Source organism: Chelonia mydas, chromosome 27, assembly GCF_015237465.2.
Source record: "Chelonia mydas isolate rCheMyd1 chromosome 27, rCheMyd1.pri.v2, whole genome shotgun sequence".
Lineage (NCBI taxonomy): Eukaryota > Metazoa > Chordata > Testudines > Cheloniidae > Chelonia > Chelonia mydas.
In genome coordinates, this window is record NC_057860.1 from 12,427,275 (window position 1) to 12,450,371 (window position 23,097).

Sequence of the window (23,097 nt, forward strand, 5' to 3'; positions counted from 1 at the left end):
AATTGCAGAACATGGTTGAGAGGTGCCATCCGCCTTTACAGTGGCTCTCTGCGGTTAGCACAGCCCTTTTAAAGCCAGCCACTCTGCACAGACAGTTGCCATCAGGCACACACAACAGTAACATAGCCAGAATGCAGTAAATAGGGGTGGTACTCTTGAGGCAGGAGGGGGGTGCCCTAAGAGCTGGCAGGGATAGTGAGTCACACAGCATGCTGTGTACAAATTGTTCTGCCCCTAGGAAAGGAGAGGGAGTGAGCTGCCTTAGGGCATGTTCAGCCCTTCAGGATCGGTAGGCTGTATGGATCAGAGAACACAAGGCTCTTGTGGGCGGTGAGACTAAATGCCAGAAAACAGTTCTCTGGGGGGCTTACCCCATCATTCTGCTAGATCAGTGATCCTTGCGAGCCGCTTTACCGTGTCTCCTTTTTGCAGCACATATTAAAACCCTGTGTGATTGAATTATTAACCAATCAGGATGCTTTTACTATGCTACTAACCAATTGTAGTTGATAAAATAATACTTGATCAGTCATTTGGCTGTGAGGAAAATATGCAATATAGATAAACAGTAAATAATGAATTCATGCTGCTGTGGCTCTTTTGGGTAATGTTGATCACTAATTTGGCTCCTGACACCCTGAGGTCTGAGTATCCGTGTGCCACATGGTCCTGAATCAGAACGCGGGATCGAAACCCCTGCTCAGATGTCTGTGGTTGGATCCAAATTGAACTCTGCAGTTTGGGTTCAGTTCCCTAACGTACCCTTGGCCAGCTGCTGACCCAGGACTATTAGGAAGACTGCTGACTCATTGTCAGTTTTGATCCGTAGCCGGAGGAAGTCAGGGTATGAAGGAAGGAGAAGAGGCCAGCCTGTCCTGTTGAGTCACCGCGTGTGAGTAACCGCAAGTGCATTGTTTTAAAACAGCCCTCTGACCAAGAGTGAATTCTCGAGTTGAGAATCCCTTGTCTGGTCTTCCTGCTGCCCTAGGTGGTGTCTGGTGGCTACTGAAAGAAGCTCCAGAGATAAAAGGAACAGGAGGACTTGTGGCACCTTAGCGATTAACAAATTTAGTTGAGCCTAAGCTTTTGTGGGCTACAGCCCACTTCATCGGATGTAGCCCACAAAAGCTTATGCTTAAATAAATTTGTTAGTCTCTAAGGTGCCACAAGTACTCCTGTTCTTTCTGCAGATACAGACTAATACAGACTAACACGGCTGCTACTCTGAATCCAGAGATAAAGTGACTTAAAGTTCACTGTTCTGCTTGTGGGGAAGGATGCGCACGGCCTTGGGTTTTGATTAACCTCTTCTTTGTAACACCAAATACTTGATTACTGTTAAGTCACATGACTGTAATGCCCAGCGTCTCCTGGGAGCATCTAGTTCAGTGATGGAAAGTCTCACTAGGTAGGGGAAGGAGAGTCACCAGTGGAAACTGAGCCATGTGATAAGGCGTGTGTCATCACTATAACTCTGACTGCAATTTGTCTGATCCCTGGGATTGTGACTGCTGATGGAGGGGGTGGGGTTGGAGAAACCAGGGGCCTGTCTATACCTAGGTCTGAGCAAAAATCTTAACTGGGAAGGGGAAAATGAAGCCCATCAAACAAATCCACCTTTGATTAGTGTCAGGCCTGCTCCATGAGGAGGCTTCACCCTGTTCTGGGGGGGAATGAGAGCAGGTAATAAGAGTTGAGCGTTGTACAGTCAAATACATAGTCTGGTTCTGTTGGGACATAACGGGGTTGGAGTTGTGCAGCAGCAGCCTGCTCTCCCATGAAGTGGGGAGGCAGGGTCCTTGCCTCGGTCCCTGCTCGGGGGGGACTAAGGAGTCTCCTCTGACTCCCAAAGAAGTTACATGTCCCTGGCTCAGCGCCCATGGCTGCAATACCAAGCTTTGGGTGCTGAAAGGAAGCCATAAGAGCTCTTCCTTGTTCCTTCTCGTGGGGTGGGGGATAGTGGCAGTTTGTGGGCATCTGCCCTTCAGGGGAAGGGCACTCGTGTGGGGTACAGAAAACCACCCAGGGTTAAACACAGCACAGACTCACCCCTCCAACCTGCACTGCTGGTATGTGTCCGCCTTGCCCATTTGTCCCTCCCAGGCAGGGCTTTCATGAGATCAACCAGGATCAAGGGGTCTGAGGGGCTGATAATAGTGCACTGGCCCTTCAGCAGCATTGTGGCATGAAGTAGGATCACTGCTTCCCCTTCACAGCCCTTCCTCCACCTGCTTGCAGAGTGAAATTCTGAGGTCAGGCTGCCACTTGTGGGGGAGGATTTAGGCATGGATGGCACCTGCCTAGGGCGCCACTATATAGGAAGGATTTTGCTATGGAAAGAAGCTGTCTTTGCAGAGGGCAATCAGCTATGCTGTGGGAGAGCACCTTTTGGGCAAGGATTGGAGGTGCCCCATGGAAAAGATGTGCTTGGATTCCTAAGGGAAGCAGAGGTGATGGGGAGAGGGCACCAAAATAACATTGTGTGGGGCACCAATATACTTATGCCCAGCACTGATCCCGCTCACACTTCTAACAGGGATGCTCTTTGCAAAGGCTATGGGGAGGCAGGGGGAAGGATTTCTTCTGTCTAGCACTTCTACAAACATCTCAGCAACTGTTTCCCCCCAGGCGTGGAGCACCTTTCTTCAGCTCGTTCACAAGCCCACCTCTTCAAGTAACAATCCAGCTGTTTCAGAGTAACAGCCCTGTTAGTCTGTATTCGCAAAAAGAAAAGGAGTACTTGTGGCACCTTAGAGAATAACCAATTTATTTGAGCATAAGCTTTAATAGCAGAGTTTGTAGAGGATTTTGAGAGGCTGTTTCTATAGATAAGCCCCCGCCCAAAGCTTGTGTTAAAAGTAAAACTTTTCATTATCAGAATGGAGTCAAGAACCAGATTACTACCTTGCTACTTTGCTATTCACTTTTCTCCTCCCTCCCTTCATCCTTGTCTTTGTTCCCTCGCTTTACAATGTTAGCTCTTTGGGACAGGTCCTAGCACTTTATGGGAGCTACCAGAAACAAATACATAATATGACCCAGGCAGTAACCTTCAGTAACATTGGTACAGATGCTAATTTGTCCTGAAAGACTTTAAAGAGAAGCTGCAAAAGTTTGCTTTCAAAATCATGCCCCAAATTTTATAAGATTCCAGCACTAGGGGAAAGTGTATTCAGTAGATAATCTGTACCTGCCTTCTGGGGTGTTGAACATTAATTAACATTTGTAAAGTGGTGTGTAAGTGCTAATTATTGCTCTGATCAAAAATGTAATTGCTGTGTGTTAACAAAATTATGTCTCTACGATCCTGAGAGAGAGAGAGAGAGATCTGAGCTGTAGATGTTATGTCACTCTGGCAAAGAAACAGAGAAATCTGCAAAGTGGATTTCTCCCCTTTATTAGGGAGTGTACAGTGGTGGTTACATTTGAAAACATGTCTATTCTCTAGGGAATCCAGGACTTTTTTTTAACTTCTAGTAAATCCTCTGTAGTTCATCCCTTTGAAAGGATCCAAGTCTAATAGTCTCTTGAGGCAGTTTGTCTTCTGATACAGTATTTGGTGTAAAATCTGCAACTATCAAAGGAGGTGACTTGAGAATTAGTTGTTAAAGCCATTTTATGAGCTGAGAACACACATCCGTAATAGGAAGTCTAGGGAGTGGGAGGCAAAGAGAAACTCTTACTAGACTGAGTCTTCTTACTGCAAGACATGTAATTAACGTGCAAACATGTGCTAATGGGAAACTTATTACTTAAATCAGCAGAACAAGGCAGTCCAAGTGGATGTTGACATGGTAGGCCCTAAGTGTCTCTATGTGCAGTACATAGGATATGACATAACCACACTTGAATGCAAATCCCTGCAGTGTTTTGACATAGGTGTCTCTTTTGGGTCATAACATCTGTGTGTGTTAGCACGTCAGGCCTCATAGGACTGATCTGTGTGAAAGGCAGTGTGTTGTTTGCATTTGGTGTTCTCTTCACATTTATCTAATACTTGAAAAGTCTGTTGACAAGTTCAGATTCTTGGGCCCACTCGCTGCTGCCTAAGGGGCAGTGCTGGCGAGATCCCAGAATAGCGTGGACAGGTGCTATGCAAGCCGCTTTGCCAGTGTCTCTCAACCCTGACCTGCAGTGCCATCTGCTTTTCCAGGCTTGGACCTCTCAAACAGACACACAGCCACGGCCAGTCTCACTGAATCCTGAGGTGTCTTTGTGATGCGGATATTGATCTGCTATTGGCTAGGGTGAGACACGTCCCCTTTCACTTACAATGTAACTACTATGTCTGAGTTTTTGGCATCTCTAGATGATACTTGGCACTTAATAGCACCATACAAACCCCAAGTAATTCTTGCAGCACAGCTATGTGAGGTAGGTATTGTGCCCCTTGTACAGATAAACGCTATCTCAGCTTCCCTAAGTGACTCACCCAGGGCCACACAGTCAGTGGCAAAGCTGGGTTTTTATTATCAGTATGTAGTAGCACCGAGGAGCCCCAGTCGTGGACCGGAACCCCGTTGTGCTAAGCACTGTTCAAATACATAAGAAAGACGGTCTCTGTCCCAAGGAGCGTACAATTTAAGTATGAGATGAGAAACAGGTGGATACAGACAGAAGCGGGAGCACAAGGAGACAATAAGACAATACTGATTGGAAGGACAGGCGGTGGTCTCAGCTCATCAGTGACCCAACGGTTGTCAAGTTTTTTTGTAGGCATCGCAGCAAAGGAGAGTTTATGTAGGGATTTGCAGGAGGATAGGGAAGTAGCTTTGTGGATGCTTAAAGTGAGGGGCAGCATTGGGGAAAGCAAGAAGGCACTTGTTTGAAAATCTAACAAGTGGGCTATAGAGGCTGCTGTTGGCCAATCGGAGGTAGGTGTCAATATCTCGATCAGTGAATGAAAGATGATGGGATAGGTCATTAAAGGCCTTGAAAATTAAGACAAGTACTTTGTTTGATGCAGGGGCCTCCTGTCTCCCAAATTCCTGCTCAGATCATTAGAAACACTTCCTCATCAGAGAGGACAAAGTTGGTTAGTGAATTATCCCAGTGTATGGCCCGTGCTTGAAACACAGACTCTTGAGGAGTAAGAAAAAACCCCCAACTCTCCTCCTTAAAGATGTTAATAATGTTACCGCTGCTTTTTGAATCAGAAGAGTGTCCATAGGACATTCTAGCTTCCTGGTGCCTTTTCTGAGTCTTATCGTCACCCACAGAATTTCTCAAGACAGCGAGTGCTGTTTCTGTTCTCCCTGCTGCTCTTTCTCAAACCCTGTTGTGTTTGGAATTCGAGCATCACCCCTTGAGCAGCACCATAAAACCAAGTCTCTCTCTCTCCTGGATTGAGCAGACATCCTGCTACAAAAAGAGAGACTTCAGAGAATATATAAATATGTAATAGAGCACTAGGGTGCTCAATAATTAATCTTTCACACAGAAGAGAGTTTGTGTGGGTTTTTGGGGGGATTTTTTGTTGTTGTTTTTTTAAGCTAAAAAACCCCCCTGGCATGCTACTGTTCCCTCTCCAAACTCCATCCCTGTCTAATGGAACAGGCCTGTGTTGGGAGAATCCAGAAAAGAAATGCATCACATCAGACCTTATAATGAGATTCTAAGATCACTTGCTTATCAGAATTCTACAGTACCTTAACCTGTGCTTGTCCCTGAGCTTTGGAATTCATATCTTTTTAGAATTGCTTGGAAATGAAAAGTCCTCTTTCCGTCAGATCTGTTTCTAGTTGGGTTTAATGCAAAATTCAACTTGCTCTTTGCATATCGAAGGGCAAGTGGACTATCGCTCGTTTTCTCTCGTGTTCTTAATCAGCGTGTTGGTCTCGCAGCAGATCAAGTCTTCAAAAAAAAAAAAAATCCACTAAGTAAAGAGGTATATTTTGGTTTTATCTAGGAAGGCGGTGCGCTATTTTAGACAGAGCATGGTGTGGGAACCAGGAATTTCTGAACTCTTAGTCCTGGTTGCGTGTTTTCTTGGGCAAGTTACTTCCCACCCCGTATCCCCAGCTGTAAAAAAGGGGGTACCGCTGTTTATGTATCTGGCTGGGGGACGGCGGCTGTGAAGAATTGATGGATGATTGTAAAATACTTGGAAGTTGCAGAGGACTGTAAGTGCAAAGTGGTGTTCAAGCTGAGAACACAGTGACACTCTACCGTAGAGAACGGGGCACTGTGTACGTGTCAATATATTATTTAGCACTCACAGATGTCTTAACTTTTTTCAGTTGGAGACTCTTCCCCACCACTCGTAGCGGTGGAAGGCCTTGTTACTGTTTATACAAAGTGACGTCTCTCTTCTAAAGTGCTGCCATTGTCAGAAAGTGACCGTAAAAATGACTTGTAGGGCTCCATGTTTATTCCCTCTCTGGTCCTTCCTATCCTACAATGATCCACACAGCTGGGGAACGTGGTGGAGCACCATCAGGGTTAGAACACGGTGGTTTCTTGCATATATGGACAGGAAAAAACACATTCGAACCGGGTTAAGGAACATCTTTTATCCTAGGTACCTGTCACAGTTACTGGGCAAACTGCACCTCTGAACTGTCCTCGTCTCATCAAGCGCACCTGCTCTCAGGCCTTGAGCCATCACCTGGCTCAGGGTGGTATCACATGATTCTCCCATTCTGACCAGACTCTGGATTGCAGGCCCATGGTACTAACTGTGATGGCCTCAGAATATCACACTTAGGGCATGTCTACCCTAGAAACTCCCCACTGCCAGGAGCCCGGCTGCCCCCCCCAGCTCCCCACCTCCTCACTGCCAGGAGCCTGGCTGCCCATCCTGCCGCCGGACTCCCAGTGGGAAGCAGGGAGCCGGGTGGGTGTAGCCCGGCTGGGAGCGGGGAGCCAGGCTGTGGCTGGGAGCCATGAAATTGACAAGAATGACAGCCAACAGCTGATATAAGTAACCCCCAGTGTCTACAGGGACACGGCGTTGCCATAACTACACCGACAGAAGCCTTTACGTATCTCGTGGAAGTGGAGTTATTCTGTCGGTGCAGCAGGGCACTTACATCAGCGGGAGCAAGGCTGTAGTGTGGACGCTACCATAATGACCTTAGGCTCGGGCCCTGCAGTCTTTTCCCTCTGCGAGCAATGACTGTGGTTAATGCAGTGACCAGAAAGCCTTCTCTTGGCAAAAAGTAATTTAGAACAAAAGCATTTGAGAGAAAACATCGTGTGTAAGTCTACCCCGAGGCTGGCTATTCCCTGGATGTGGGAGGGCCCAGCTGCTTCAGACTCCCTCTGCGTACTCTCTCTGGCAGCCTGTCTCCATACATAGCTGTTGACAAGTGACTCCCCCTAAAAAGGACTTTAAAACTCTTTTCTCTTGCTCTCCAGGCTCCTAGCTTGGGCAAAACCAGACTTGCAGCTTCCTTGGAGACAGGCTCTTTGAAGCTAACAGCTTCAAACAGCTTTGTCTTGTGTCTGCACGCTGGGATGTTCTTATCTAGATCTAGTGCACTGCTTTCTGTTTGCTCTTCCCACAGCTCCCTATCACGGTGGATCATTACAGTCACACAGGAAATTTAAAAACCCACTGTAGTACTCCAGTAACTATCTCGCTGACCAGTCATATCGAGCATTCATGAATGATGACACCTCACTGGTTTTTAGATGGCAGTATCACGGTACCTGCCAGGGTTAAACACAGTACTTTATGTGATTGCAGCATGGCATTTTCCTGTTGACTACAGGCAAGGGGAAACCTGTTCCAGTGCAACAGGTCGCAAGTGCCTTTAAACCAGGTGTTGTGGCGCCACCTAACGCCTTCCTGATCAATCTTGCTCCGCTCGCAGGTCTATCCTAAATGCCCAGCACGGCCAACTTTCTCTGGGTGTGACAATGCAGCTGTTCTCTCTGCCTCCTTTAGTCTACGTGCAGCAATAAAGATGCTGCATCGGAGCGTGGCTGTCAGGGCTGTCGATACAGTGGGCAGAATAAAATCCACCTCACTCTGCCGTTCTAACGGGGGCTTTGAAAAAAAGGTCTGTGTAGTCAGTAGCTCTGATTCAGGGAGCGGCGCAGCTACGTGACTTAAACACGGGCCGCGCTTCCGTCCATGGGATGGGCAGCTAATGGCACAAAGTAACAATACCCAAGAGCCATGTGGAACGTTTAGCCCTTGGGGACCATCCATCCCCACTAGACTGACTTGTTCCACCACAGCTGGGTGCCTTGGGATTATTCCTGGGATTCTATATTAAAGGACCCTTTGTCCATATCTCTGCCTCTGCAAAAACATCTCATGTGCCCCTTTCCCCAAGGCCATGCCATCCCGATAGCATCGGTGGCAAAGGCTAAGATTCTGCGGTCAAAGAAGCAAGCAGGCCAGCTTTCTGTGCTGGCAAAGTGTGCTCTGAAGCAGGAGAGCATAGACAGATTTAGTCTGGAGTGAAATTGCGCTTCGTGACCACCAGGACTCTCTTTCAGCCAGACCCTTTGGTGGCACATCCTCACGCCCCTGAAACAAGTGTGAATGTGGGGTGTGGCAGAAAGCTGGGGGAGGCAAGAGAGGTTCCTGCTCATGTTGACAGGCTCAGAGGACAAGTGTGAAACGGAGCAGGAAAAATAACCCAAACACTTCCTGCTGCTGACGCAAGAGCTCTCGTAAACCAAAGAGCAAACGTTGGCCTCTCCTACCAGGTATTGCTTATAGCAGGGGGAGTTAATTCTGTTGAATTGTGGGTGGGGATGATTTTCAAAGGTGAAGAAGGCAGTGAGGCAGCTGGCTCCCATTTGTGCCCTTGAACATCTCCATGAGATGAATATATTGGAGGGGTCAGTCTCCTGGCTGGGTGGATGCACTACAAGGTGGGTAGAAAGTTGGCTAGATTGTCGGGCTCAACGGGTAGTGATCAATGGCTCCATGTCTAGTTGGCAGCCGGTATCTAGCGGAGTGCCCCAAGGGTCGGTCCTGGGGCCGGTTTTGTTCAATATCTTCATTAATGATCTGGAGGATGGTGTGGATTGGACCCTCAGCAAATTTGCTGATGACACTAAACTGGGAGGAGAGGTAGATACGCTGGAGGGTAGGGATAGGATACAGAGGGACCTAGACAAATTGGAGGATTGGGCCAAAAGAAATCTGATGAGGTTCAACAAGGACAAGTGCAGAGTCCTGCACTTAGGATGGAAGAATCCAATGCACCGCTACAGACTAGGGACCGAATGGCTAGGCAGCAGTTCTGCAGAGAAGGACCTAGGGGTGACAGTGGACGAGAAGCTGGATATGAGTCAACAGTGTGCCCTTGTTGCCAAGAAGGCCAATGGCATTTTGGGATGTATAAGTAGGGGCATTGCCTGCAGATCGAGGGACGTGATCGTTCCCCTCTATTCGACATTGGTGAGGCCTCATCTGGAGTACTGTGTCCAGTTTTGGGCCCCACACTACAAAAAGGATGTGGAGAAATTGGAGAGAGTCCAGCGGAGGGCAACAAAAATGATTAGGGGACTGGAACACATGACTTATGAGGAGAGGCTGAGGGAACTGGGATTGTTTAGTCTACGGAAGAGAAGAATGAGGGGGGATTTGATAGCTGCTTTTAACTACCTGAAAGGTGGATCCAAAGAGGATGGATCTAGACTATTCTCAGTGATAGCAGATGACAGGAGGAGGAGTAATGGTCTCAAGTTGCAGTGGGGGAGGTTTAGGTTGGATATTAGGAAAAACTTTTTCACTAGGAGGGTGGTGAAACACTGGAATGCGTTACCTAGGGAGGTGGTGGAATCTCCTTCCTTAGAAGTTTTTAAGGTCAGGCTTGACAAAGCCCTGGTTGGGATGATTTAGTTGGGATTGGTCCTGCTCTGGGCAGGGGGTTGGACTAGATGGCCTCCAGAGGTCCCTTCCAACTCTGATATTCTATGATTCTATGATTCCTAGCTTGGGATCCTTTGGGGCAGCAAGGCAGCCAATAAGAATTGGCTCAGCTAGTAAAGCAAACCAAGCATCCCTTTAAGTGTCTAAAGGTCCCTTCCATCTTCCCTGCAGGTGATATGGTGACGAGCTCACGGATGCTGCCCCGATCGCTGGTGGATGTAGTTGTTTCGGCTGAGGATGAGCAAGCCCAGAGACTTGCAGCATGACCTGGAGCGGAGCCTCCCAGCCATTGCGTCCATGAGCACCTCCCTCTCGCAGAGCCAGGGCTTCTCCCCACGCTATTACTTCTCCCCGGAGAAGAGGAAAGCCATCTCGGATGTCAGGAGGACTTTCTGCCTCTTTGTCACCTTCGACCTGCTGTTTGTGTCTCTGCTGTGGATAATTGAGCTGAATGTGAGTTCTGGGCCCTTTCTGGTGCGGGAGTAGTGAATGAATCTCTCCTGTTGATTTTGGGATGCCGTCCACCCATTTTAACAACCCCATTCTGAAACCCTAGGGCCAGGTCCTCAGCTGATTTCCAGGGCACTGCACCACTTCACACCAGTTGAGGATCTGGCCCATAAAGCTGTTACAAACAGAGATCCTCATCCTTTCCCTGGGCTTGGCATTGGGCACATGGTGACTGTGACAGGATCCCCGGGGTGCAGCCTGGGACTGTGGGACTGCTGTGCCCCCTGAACTCTCTCCAGCCTGGCCTGTCTCTCGGCGCCTTGCTAGTGACCAGCAGCAAACTCCTCCAGGTGCTGTGATCACTCATGTGGAGACCCAACACCCAGCTAGATTGAATGAATGCTCCCAGAGCCACTCATGAATCACACAGGGAAAAGCCCCAGCCAAACACCCCCACCCCAAATTGGTTCACCACTTCATCGATGGAAAGTGGATATACACCAGCCTTCACAAAACCTGAGCAGATTTGCCACACACTTCATACAAACTCACTGGTAAAGATAAACAGTACAACAAATGTATTGACTACAAAAAATAGATTTTTATTAAGTGATAGGCAAAAAGTCAGAGTCAGTTACGAAAAGAAAAGAAAACATAAGCAGCCAGTCTAAACTCTTAACCCTGTTAGATTGGGCAACATCTAGATTAAGCAGTTTTTTCTCACCCCACTGGATATCGCAGTTCATAGTACACAGATTTCACTCTTGAAATCTGGGCCAGTCTTCTCAGCGTCCTTGTTGCTTGCAGCATGGGTGGGGCAGGAGAAAGGCGAAGCAGGGGCCTGCTCTGTTCTGTTTTATACCCTCAGTCCCATGTGCTTGGGGAACACACAAGTCCAGGCATGTCTGGGGGGCATTGCTGAGTCTCCAGGCCAGGTTGAAAGAAAAGGAGTACTTGTGGCACCTTAGAGACTAACCAATTTATTTGAGCATAAGCTTTCATGAGCTACAGAATGCATCCGATGAAGTGAGCTGTAGGTCACGAAAGCTTATGGTCAAATAAATTGGTTAGTCTCTAAGCTTTCGTGAGCTACAGCTCACTTCATCGGATGCATTCTGTAGCTCATGAAAGCTTATGCTCAAATTTGTTAGGCTCTAAGGTGCCACAAGTATTCCTTTTCTTTTTGCGAATACAGACTAACACGGCTGCTACTCTGAAACCTGTCATTAGGCAAGGTTGAGCAATTCCCCTGGTGTGGCCTCCTGCAGGTCATTGAATTGCAGCTCCCTTGCTGGACAATGGCTGTTGATGGGTTGTTTGACACCCTGCTGGGGTGTTGGTTACTTTCCTTGCTGTTGCCTCTGGGGAGCTAATATCCTGCTGATTTCACCAACTTACAGCGTGTTTTAGTGACAACCATACAACACAATTCTCATAACTTCATAGACATTAATGAGAGTCATTTTTCTATCCATATATGTATTTCAGCAGATCAGAACCTTTCCCCCGGTACCTCACACGGCCTACTTTATATGCAAGATCACAATTCTCTATAAATGAGGAACATGGAGGTTACAGGGCGCTCCCCCAAGGTACAGAATGTCACAGTGACCTTGCTTGTGATATTAATAAGTGGTCAGAAAAGCAGCATCTCAACAGCTATAGTGCTACCATCCCAGCTGGAAAAGAGCCTGGTTTGAGATCCTGTGGATAGCTGCATTGCTCAGTCTGAGCATCGGGTCTGTTCTGACCAACCTCCTCCACTGCGTCCCCCTTAGTAAAGGGGAACTGATGAACTTTTTGCGAGCCGCTGCCTGTCTCTTGTGTTGTGGTGTTCCCTGCCCGCTGCCGGGTGAGGGGGATGTCGCATTTTGCAGGGAGAGACTTCTTGCTTACACATTTGCGACTGGGCTTTGAAGCTGCATGTGCTGCTGTCCTATCCTGTTATGGTAGGAGCAGAAAGGAGATGATCAGAGATGCATCTCCAATTCTACGTGCAGCCCTCACCGGTCTGGCCTTATTTATTATGACTGGATCCCCGAGGACATATCAGCTATTATCTTCATGTCCTGTTTACCTCGTTCAGAGTCTGCACTTAACAGTTTGTCTCAGTCCGCAGTTCAGTTCACACCACCCCCCAGAAATGACGTGAGTAGTACTGAGGGTCTGTCTAGGAACCACAGGAGCAAGGAAATTAACAGCCAGTGTTCCACTAGGGCCAATGGGTTACTATAGAAACCCCTTGTGGGACCTGTCCTCTTGTGAATTCCCTTGACCCTGTGGGATTGCCCTCCTCCAGGGCTGGTGGGAGAGGAAGGAGGGGTCTCTTGAATTTTGATTTGCAACATGACTCATGGAAATAAAGCTAGTGTCCAAGCTACCAAATTATTTTTCAGGATCCAGTTTTGCTCCCAGCTGTGTTAGCTTGTGAGTTGCCCTTAACTGAGACTAAATGATAACCTATGGGCCTTGAGCCCAGGAGCTGTATGTTTGAACAGGTTAAGATGGCTCACTTGCACTGCTGTGAAAATTACCAGGTTTGTGCAGTGACTCATGCATCTAAAACGCTCAAATGGTTCTCACTCGCTTGTTGCAATATTGACAACTCATTCAATTCTCATTAAGTGCACCAGTCACCTGCACACTTGAATTGTCCAAGCACATCCGTTTCTGAGTGAAAGGAACTCCCCAAACAGTCTTTTTTGTTTGTTCGGGGCAGCGGTGTTTGTTTAAACTTTCATTTTTTTCCAAAAAAAAGAACAGGAGGGCTTGTGGCACCTTAGAGACTAACACATTTATTTGCACATAAGCTGTAGTGCTCCTTTTCTTTTGCAGATACAGACTAACACGGCTGCTACTCTGAAACCTGCCATTTTTTTCCAAGAAATTTAGCCCAAAGCCCTCGTCCCTTCCCTCCTGTGGTGAGATCTCCTGTCAAATTCAATCTTGGTATGAATTTTTAAGTTGTAGCTCTGTGAAACCTGCTGGATTGCCAGCCCGGGAGACAGAACTCCTCTCACCACAGAACAGATACAGCAGCAGTGCAGAACCACTGCTCTCCTCCCATGTGCCCCAGCCCTGATCTATAGGGAACGCTTTTTGATGGCTGCCTAGTCAGTCCTTGGCCTCTCCAGCAAAAGGGTACGCGTGACAGCAGCGGCTTTTATGATGCGAATGGCTGTCCGCTATGGACGAAGACCCACCAACTGGTTTCTCATAGACCATGAAACAGCTGTCAAAATGTAACAACTTCCAGTCCAGCTGGGCTGTATTCCACCCAATAGCCTGAAGGTGAAAGGCTGGTTCCAATTACCTGAACCATCCAGTCCCTCATAAGCCACAGTTCCAAGCCTCTAAAAATAGGATTTGTGGTACAAAAATCCCACTGGCAGGCCCTTAACTATGCTCTGAAGCAGAGTTATTTTGACACAATAGATGCTAGACCCTTAATAGCATTCCTGTACAGAACGAATTGGCTTCCTTTTTTCCCCTCTGCCTCGAGCCACAGCACATTTACCTGGGAGTTGACTGATCAGTGCTAACGTCGTCTTCCTTCTTTAGCCCTGGTCTACGCTACGGGGTTAGGTCGAATTTAGCCATGTTAGGTCGATTTTAAAATGAATGCATCTACGCAACCAACCCCGTTCCGTCAACCTAAAGGGCTCTTAAAATCGACTTCTATACTCCTTCCCGGTGAGGGGAGTAGCGCTAAAATTGACCTTGCTGTGTCAAATTTGGGGCAGTGCAGATGCAATTCATCGGTATTGGCCTCTGGGAGCTATCCCAGAGTGCTCCAGTGTAACCGCTCTGTACGGCACTTTGAACTCCGATGCACCGGGAACTTTTGAATTTAATTTCCTGTTTGGTCAGCGTGGCTAGCGCAGCAGCACAGGTGACCATGCAGTCCCCCCAGAATTGCAAACGAGCTCCAGCATGGACCGAAAGGGAGACACTGGATCTGATTGCTCTATAGGGAGAAGAATCTGTGCAGGCCGAACTCCGATCAAAAAGAAATAATATATATACCAAAATCGCACAGGGCATGGTGGAGAGAGGCTACAACAGGGACACACAGCAGTGCCGCGTGAAAGTTAAGGAGCTTAGGCAAGCCTACCAAAAGACAAAGGAGGCAAACGGTCGCTGCAGATCAGAGCCCCATACATGCCGCTTCTATGGCATTCTAGGGGGGACCCTACCACTACCCCACCACTGTCTGTGGACACCTGCAAGGGGGAAGTCTCACGCAACAGGGAGGAGGATTTTGTGGATGAGGAAGAGGAGGAGGAGGAGAATGTGCAGCAGGCAAGCGGTGAATCCGTTCTCCCCAGCAGCCAGGACCTTTTCATCACTCTGGAGCCAATACCCTCCCAAGGCGGGATCCCCAACCCTGAAGCCGAAGAAGGCAGCTCTGGTGAGTGCACATCTGTAACTGAAGTACAGGGTTTAAAAGCAATAGTGTTTGTTTGATTTGCCCTGAAGAATTGGGATGCATTCACGGACAGTACAGCTACTGGAAAAGTCTGTTAACGTGTCTGGGGATGGAGCCGGAATCCTAGAATATTAGGTTTGGAAGGGACCTAAGGAGGTCATCTAGTCCAACCCCCTGCTCAAAGCAGGACCAATCCCCAATTTTTGCCCTAAATGGCCCCCTCAAGGATTGAACTCACAACCCTGAGTTTAGCAGGCTAATGCTCAAACCACTAAGCTCTCCCTCCCCCCAATCTCCATGAAGCTCTCCTGGAGGTACTCTGAAAGCCTTTGCAGAAGGTTTCTGGGGAGGGCTGCCTTATTTCGTCCTCCATGGTAGGACACTTTACCACACCAAGTCAGTAGCAAGCAGTCTGGAATCATTGCAGCACAAAGCATGTCAGTGAATGGTCCTGGGTTTTGGTCACATTCAAGCAACATTCAGTCTATATCTTTCTGTGTTAGCCTCAGGAGAGTGATATCATTCATGGTCACCTGGCTGAAATGGGGGAATTTTCGTAAGGGAACAGTCAAAGGACCCTGTTCATGCTGGGTTGTTTGCGCTTGGCTAAAAGGGATCGTCTCAGAGAATTCCCACGCGGTAGCGGGAGGGGTGAAGGGATCATCCCAGAGAATAGCCACATGGTGGGGTGTGGGGAGGTGTGTGCTTCACATCCACCCGAAAACTCCAGCCCTTCCTTTTAAATGTGAAACCGAACCGGCATTGCTTGCTATGGGAAAGGATGGCGCTGCAGTTTGAAACCATTCCCACATGTTATGAAGGTGTAAGAAGCCAACCCCACGTACCAAAAGGCTTACCATGGCTGCCTGGAAACCGAATTCTGTTGCCCAGCCATTTGTGATGTGTCACCATATCAGCAGGCGCTCAATATAAAAGGCAAAATGCGACCTTCTACGTAAAGCACATGTGCTGTCTGCTGTGAATTGCTTGATTCACTGTGAAAGAGTCTCCCTTTTGTTCTCAGAAATGTATCATCTTAAATTTTGCTCTCCCTTTTTATCCCCTCCCCCCCCCCCCCCCAGGTGCAAATGTTTCTATGCTCCCCATATCATCTCCATCCCTGAGGTAATCGCAGATTAGAAGGCAAAAAAAAATGCACATGTGATGACATGTTTTCAGAGCTCATGCGTCCTCCCACACTGATAGGACAGCTTAATGCATGGAGGCATTCAGTGGCAGAAGCCAGGAAAGCATTAAGTGAGCGTGAAGAGCAAAGGCAGGAGGCGATGCTGAGGCTAATGTGGGAGCAAACAGACATGATGAAGTGTCTGTTGGAGCTGCAGGAAAGCCAACAAGAGCACAGACCCCCGCTGCATCCATTGTATAACCTCCTGCCCTCCTCCCCAAGTTCCATATCCTCCTCACCCAGACGCCCAAGAACGCGGTGGGGAGGCTCCGGGCACCCAGCCACTCCACTCCAGAGGATGGCCCAAGCAACAGAAGGCTGTCATTAAAACAGTTTTGATTTGTAGTGTGGCTACAATAAGCAATGTGGCTTTGTCCTTCCCTTCTCCCACACCCCACTCCACCCGGACTACCTTGTCAATTATCTCACTTCTTTTTTTTAATTAATAAAGAAAGAATGCATGGTTTCAAAACAATAGTTACTTTATTTCCTTTGCCAACTGTGATCGAAGGGGGGAGGGTGGTTGGCTGGCTTACAGGGAATTAAAATCAACAAAGGGGGCAGGTTTGCAGCAAGGAGAAACACACACAACTGTCACACAATAGCCTGGCCAGTCATGAAACTGGTTTTCAAAGCCTCTCTGATGCATAGCACACCTAGCTGTGCTCTTCTAATCGCCCTGGTGTCTGGCTGCTCAAAATCAGCCACCAGGTGATTTGCCTCAACCTTCCACCCCACCATAAATGTCTTCCCCTTCCTCTCACAGATATTATGGAGCACACAGCAAGCAGCAGTAATAATGGGAATGTTGATTGCGCTGAGGTCTAACCTAGTCAGCAAACAGCGCCAGCGAGCTTTTAAACATCCAAAGGCTCATTCTACCACCATTCTGCACTTGTTTGGCCTATAGTTGATCAGCTTCTTACTACTGTCCAGGCTGCCTGTGTACGGCTTCATGAACCATAGGAGCAAGGGGTAGGCTGGGTCCCCAAGGATAACTATTGGCATTTCAACATCCCCAATGGTAATTTTCTGGTCTGGGAAGTAAGTCCCTTCTTGCAACTGTTTGAAGAGCCCGGAGTTCCTAAAGATGCGAGCGTCATGCACCTTTCCTAGCCATCCCACGTTGATGTTGGTGAAACGTCCCTTGTGATGCACCAGTGCTTGCAGCACCATTGAGAAGTACCCCTTGCAGTTTACGTACTAGTTGGCAAGGTGGTCCAGTGCCAAGATAGGGATATGCGTTCCATCTATCGCTCCACCCCAGTTAGAGTACCCCATTGCAGCAAAGCCATCCAGTATGACCTGCACGTTTCCCAGAGTCACTACCCTTGATAGCAGAACGTCAGTGATTGCATTGGCTACTTGGATCACAGCAGTCCCCACAGTAGACTTGCCCACTCCAAACTGATTCCCGACTGACTGGTAGCAGTCAGGCATTGCAAGCTTCCACAGGGCCATTGCCACTCGCTTCTCAACTGTCAGGGCAGCTCTCATCCTGGTATTCCTGAGCTTCAGGGCAGGGGAAAGCAACTCACAAAGTTCAAGGAAAGTGGCCTTACGCATGCGAAAGTTTTGCAGTCACTATGAATCATCCCATACCCGCAACACTATGCGGTCCCACCAGTCTGTGCTTGTTTGCCAGGCCCAGAATCGGTGTTCCACTGTATCAACCAGCCCCACTGCCGCTATGATATCCCAATTGCCACAGCCCGTGCTTTCAGGAACGTCTGTGTCCATGTCCTCATCACAATCGTCCTCGTACTGGCGTCTCTTAGCCCGGTTCTGCACATTCTTCAGGATAATGTGCGAGGGGTTTACAATGCTCACAACAGCAGCAGTGAGCTGAGCGGGCTCCATGCTTGCCATGGTATGGCGTCTGCACGGGTAACCCAGGAAAAAAGGTGCGAAACGATTGTCTGCTGTTGCTTTCGTGGAGGGAGGGGCGACTGACATGTACCCAAAACCACCCGCGACAATGTTTTTGCCCCATCAGGCATTGGGAGCTTAACCCAGAATTCCAATGGGCAGCGGAGACTGCGGGAACTATGGGATAGCTATCCACAGTGCACCACTCTGTAAGTCGATGCTAGCCACGGTATTGAGGACAAACTCCACCAACTTAATGCGCTTAGTGGGGACATACGCAATCGACTGTAGAAAATGGATTTCTAAAAATCGAGTTCTATAAAATCGACCTAATTTCGTAGTGTAGACCTAACCTTAGTGTACTTCTCTGTTAGCGTTGGAATGCCTGTTAATAGGTATCATCTGAGAACAGATCTGAAGTAGTCTTGAAGAGATCTTGTATGGAATAACTTGTAAAAGAAAAGGAATATTTATGTAGACAACACCCTGTGGGAGCATCATCAATCACACAACCTTCCGAGTTCTTTCTTCGTCAATGGTCCTTTACGAAAATCAGTTGGTTTTTTTTTTTTTTTCAATCCCATTCAGAGCACGCTTCCAATAACTGGATCCGAAAAGAAAATGTTTGTTTGAAATCCTGCAGGTCAAAGTGGCTGCTTATTCCGTGAGTGTGGGATTGCAAGGGGTCCTTGGTTAGCATCAGGAATCAAGTGGAAAAAAGACACACAAGCAGTTTTCTTAAGGAAGCTGGTTTTCGGTGACTGAGATTTTTGTTTTTAAATCAGTGGGTGTTTTTTCAATACCTTCTAGTACCCAAGCACTTTCTTAAAACATCTACATGCTGCTCCTGCTCTGTGTTACTTGCATGTGAAACAGACAGTGAAATGGAAGTGAAGTGAAGTGTTGCATACGTTCATGGCTAAACATTTGCTGATAAGTCCACTTACGCATTCAGCGGACAACCCTGATACCTAACTTGAGCTAACTAATGTTTAAACAGAACTGTCTGATTTTTATCCTCTTTAGTTTATCTCTGCACTCAACATCTCTCTGTTTCTGTTCTCTCTAACCCTCAGACCAACAATGGCATTCAGAAGAACTTGGAAATCGAAATCATTGAGTACCAGTTTAAAACCTCATTCTTTGATATATTTGTAAGTATGCTAAACAGCCAAAGGGAAAGACATTTCTCTCTAAGATAGAGGCAAGGTGGCTTAATGGATAGGGCACTGGACGGGAATTCAGAAGCCCTGATGATTTCTGTGCCTAGCTCTGCCACTGACCTGATGAGGGACCTTGGGCCATTCACCTCCCACCTCTTGTCTTGACTATTTAGCTAGTCCATGCCTGAAGATCTTACTGTGGCTTGCTCTGTCTGTGCAGCACCCTGCATGATCAGTTTGGCGTGAGTGTAACGGAAATAGTAATTACTCTCTCCTTATCTGTGCCTCTTTTGTTTTTTAAAGGTCTTGGCTTTTTTCCGGTTTTTTGTGTTACTTCTGGGCTATGCACTCTTAAAACTGCGCCACTGGTGGGTCATCGCGGTAAGGAATCCATTTCCTGTTGTTGATGTATTGGACTTTTTCTCTCTTTAAACTGAAGCTGGCATGTAGATGTGTGTAACCATCTTCCCTTTTCCAGTTCACTACACTGGTGTCCAGTGCCTTCCTCATCGTGAAGGTCATCCTCTCGGAGGTCAGTTGCTCTCAAGGGCTCTAATGGGAGATTTTGTTTTGTCTCATGGTGTGACTTCCCCGCTTGTGTAAACTCCCTGTGGTTTTCTTTTTCTCCCCCAGCTGCTAGCCAAGGGGGCTTTTGGGTACTTACTTCCCATCGTCTCTTTCGTTATCGCCTGGCTAGAAACTTGGTTCCTGGATTTTAAAGTCTTATCTCAGGAGGCGGAAGAGGAACGATGTAAGTCACTTTCCCTTTTCATGGCTGGAGCAAACAAACCGGCCAGGGCTTTGGCAGCAGCTTGTCACCAGGTGGTATGTGGGAACCAGGATTAGAAGTGATCTCCAGGCAGGTTGTGGAGATCAGTTGCCTCGTCTGACTTGATTATGGTCAAGGGAGACCATACCAACTACTAAAAGGACCCTTACTGTAAAGAAGACGGGTAGAACGAGAACCAGTGGCTGGAAGTTTAAAGTCGGGCCAATTCAAATTAGAAATAAGACCTCACTGTTTAACAGTGCGGGTGATTAGCCACTGGCGCAGTCTCCCAAGAGAAGAGTTGGGACCGCGTGCCCTTCTGGAAGAGATGCTTTAGCCAAACCCTTGTTGTTGGGATCAACACAGTGGAGACTGGCTGAAATTCTCCAACCTGGGCTATATAGGAGCTCATGTGCTCATCCCAAGGTCCCATTGTGACCTGTCGCTCTCCAGTTCTCGTGGCCGTGGTTGCAAAAGGAGCTTCTCCTCTCGCTCTCGTCTTCCCAACCAGAAGAGTGTAGGGGGGGAAATGGCGGCGTCTAAACCAAGAAGAATTTGTCTAGTGAGACTTGATCACAAATGTATCGGTGGGCTGGGAAAAACCAGAGGATGTTTGGGTCTTGTGAGGAGGTTTTAAGATGAAAAATGAGCAAGTGTTTAATGCCTCTATTGGATTAAGAGCGTGTTCTGGATTGCTTCGAGGGAAGGCTCTTATTTAATTAGGCGCTTAATCACCTTTGGATTTGACAGGGAAAAGAGTTCATTGATCTCCATGCAGATAAAGTGCTGTGTCTGAAATGAAAAGTGAGGGAGCAGGGACTGAAAGCTCCTTCTAGGCTGGGCTGTGTGTCCCAGAGACAGCCCGGCACCCAGTACTGAGCTGTGTTCCAAGCATTAGATAACTGGGTAGCTTAACCTGGAGGAGGAAGGACGTGGGTGAATGTTAGGAGTAAACTCTGGCTTCTGTATATGTTTACAATTTGTGTCTCTTGGTTCCCTAGGGTACTTGGCAGCGCAGGCCGCAGCCTCCCGCGGCCCTCTGCTCTATTCTGGAGCCCTTTCTGACGGGCAGTTCTATTCCCCTCCGGAGTCCTTCGCAGGTGACGAATGTTTTTGCCTCTTCTTGGCATGCAGTGACCTTTGTATGTGGGTTGAGTTGCTTTCTCAGCTTGTTCCGCTTGCAGGATCCCCTGGGTTTCCTTTTCCCTGTTATTGCCTCTCAAAGTTCCTCGCTGAGCTTTCCCTAATTAGACCGACCTTTTGAGCAGTGTTACAGCACAGTGCCACGAACTCCCCTTTGCTTCCAGCGTTGGGGGAAGGGTATGTTGTGTAGCTGCTTTTGTGCCCAGCTGTGGGGTCAGAATGAGATTGTCAGGAGTTGGAAAAGTAGCCACCTACTTTGCATTTGATGCCTGACTTTCCTGTGCTATCAAAATCCATTCTCAGCTGTGTTTAAACCAAAGCTCCAGGCCTCAGGACACAGGGTTTGAAATGCACAGTCTGAGATTGCTCTGGGAAGAGCAAAGGCCTTACCCTGGACACCCGAAGAGCTAGTGTGAACGGCACAGCTTGCTGCAGAAAAGAGTGTTAACCTGGTGGCTTTGGTACATTTTCAGAGGGGACGGCACTGGGGCTGGGGGATTGGAGTATTTCCCATTGTAACCACTCTCGCTGTTCCTATACGAGAACACACTGACTGTCCTGCATGGATCTGTGCATTTGGAGAGTGAAGTGGAAAGGGAGGGAGGGCTGACCCGATGAGGGCCCTCCCCTTCATAAAATCATACCAGCAGGATCTCTAGCGTCCTCACAACTCTGCAGGATCTCTAGCGTCCTCACAACTCTGTACCTTTCTTTAGGATCGGATAATGAGTCTGATGAAGATGATGTGGGGAGGAAAGCGTTAACAGCCCAGGTAAATGGAGGAGCGTTGATCTTGCCATTTTAGAGACCCACTTTTGCCCCTGTTGGTTCTGAGCATCTCTCAATGTCTGGTTCTGCCCAATGCATGTTGACATGAGGGTCTGTAATTAGCTAATTACTCCAGCACGTACCCATCAAGGTGCTGAATAAATCGAGGGGTTAAAGATCCTGTCCCCTTTCTTCTTCTCCTCTCAGAACCAAAGGTCACAAAATGTTATTTGCTGCCAAGAAACATGGGCAAATCATTCCCTTAGCTGAGCGATGTTGCTCAGGTGCTCTGGGAAAAACAGGTCTGACTCAGTATCCAGTCACCCCTCATTACTGGGAATCATTCGTCTCGTGTGCAGCATCAGTTACTTTCCCCTTCACCCCCCTCCTGTAGTTGGCTTTTAAAGGCGTCTGTGGCCCTGACAGCAGCTTGTCTCCTTCCTGCTCCCTCCAGTTTCCTTGGTTCTTACTGGTTACCTTTGCTGAAGGAGGAAGGGGGTGTTGACTCCACTATCCTGTCAAATTCCAGCGTGGGTAACAGCCTTCTCCCTCCCTAACATCCCATCGGCGTTTCACTTGGACACAGGATTCTTCACATTGTTTCCAAAACAGCGGGGTAGCTAAGCAGTTGCTGTTTCACCCCAGAGGTGGCTGCAGCTCCGTGGGAGGAGAAGTGATCTCATTGTGGCTTGTACCATTTCATCTAGCAAAAATGGTGGGGACTCTCTCAGGAGGAAAGGTATCACAACTGTGGAGAGACACAGCTAGTGTGTCAATGACACACCTAAGGCTAGAATTCTGGCTTGCCTCTGCCACCCGAGTGGAAGGAGGATATCTGTAGCAGGTGCAGTAGTGGAAAGTCCCTTCCTCTTTTGTCCAGCCACGAGGAGGCAAAATCACTCATTCGCACGCTCAGGATCATTAGTAAAGGGAGCAGTAAATAGATCACGTTTTCTCCTAGGAGAAGGAATATGTCCAGCAAGGCAAAGAAGCAATGGAGGTTGTGGATCAAATCCTAGCCCAAGAGGAAAACTGGAAATTCGAAAAAAACAATGCAAGTATTTCCCTTCTTTGCCTGCAGAAAGCATGGAGGGGTTAGCACAGACTGCAGAACGGCGGGGCTTTCCGAACCTGGTTACGCCATGAAAAATTAACCAGCGTTACAATGACATGATTGAATTAGGAATCTTATTCCAGTTCAGTTAAATGTAAATCGCCTCTCATTTAATTAGACGTTCAATTACCTTCCTGTTTGACAGGAGAGGGAACCCATCAGTCTTTCCCCCCACCACCCCAGCCACAGGCGGGCGGAGGAGTGTGGTTAGCCTTTAATTGCAGTTATGGTGTGGAACTGCAGATGACTGAGTGGGAAAGGATCAAAGGCATTTGTTGGTAAAATAAGGGAGTGAGTGGTGCCATCTTGAAAACCACCATGCCCAGCATTAAGGGAGCTGTCACATGCAATAGACTCCTCCCCTTTGC

At 47.9% G+C, this 23,097-nt stretch overlaps 1 protein-coding gene across 6 annotated transcripts in view; it reads left to right on the top strand.

Moving 5' to 3' along the window:
* Positions 1-23,097, top strand: part of STARD3 (StAR related lipid transfer domain containing 3) — a 38,319-nt gene that overhangs the window by 7,103 nt on the left and 8,119 nt on the right. For 3 of the 6 annotated variants that reach the window (XM_037886873.2, XM_037886872.2, XM_043536674.1), the window contains 8 exons: positions 10,010-10,291; positions 18,849-18,926; positions 19,239-19,316; positions 19,414-19,467; positions 19,569-19,686; positions 20,706-20,804; positions 21,564-21,619; positions 22,577-22,669. In XM_037886873.2, coding sequence (XP_037742801.1) covers positions 10,076-10,291; positions 18,849-18,926; positions 19,239-19,316; positions 19,414-19,467; positions 19,569-19,686; positions 20,706-20,804; positions 21,564-21,619; positions 22,577-22,669 — 792 coding nt within the window. In that variant the 5' untranslated portion in view covers positions 10,010-10,075. The remainder of the gene's footprint in view (positions 1-10,009; positions 10,292-18,848; positions 18,927-19,238; positions 19,317-19,413; positions 19,468-19,568; positions 19,687-20,705; positions 20,805-21,563; positions 21,620-22,576; positions 22,670-23,097) is intronic. The other 3 variants (XM_043536675.1, XM_043536676.1, XM_043536677.1) reach the window with 1 other exon arrangement.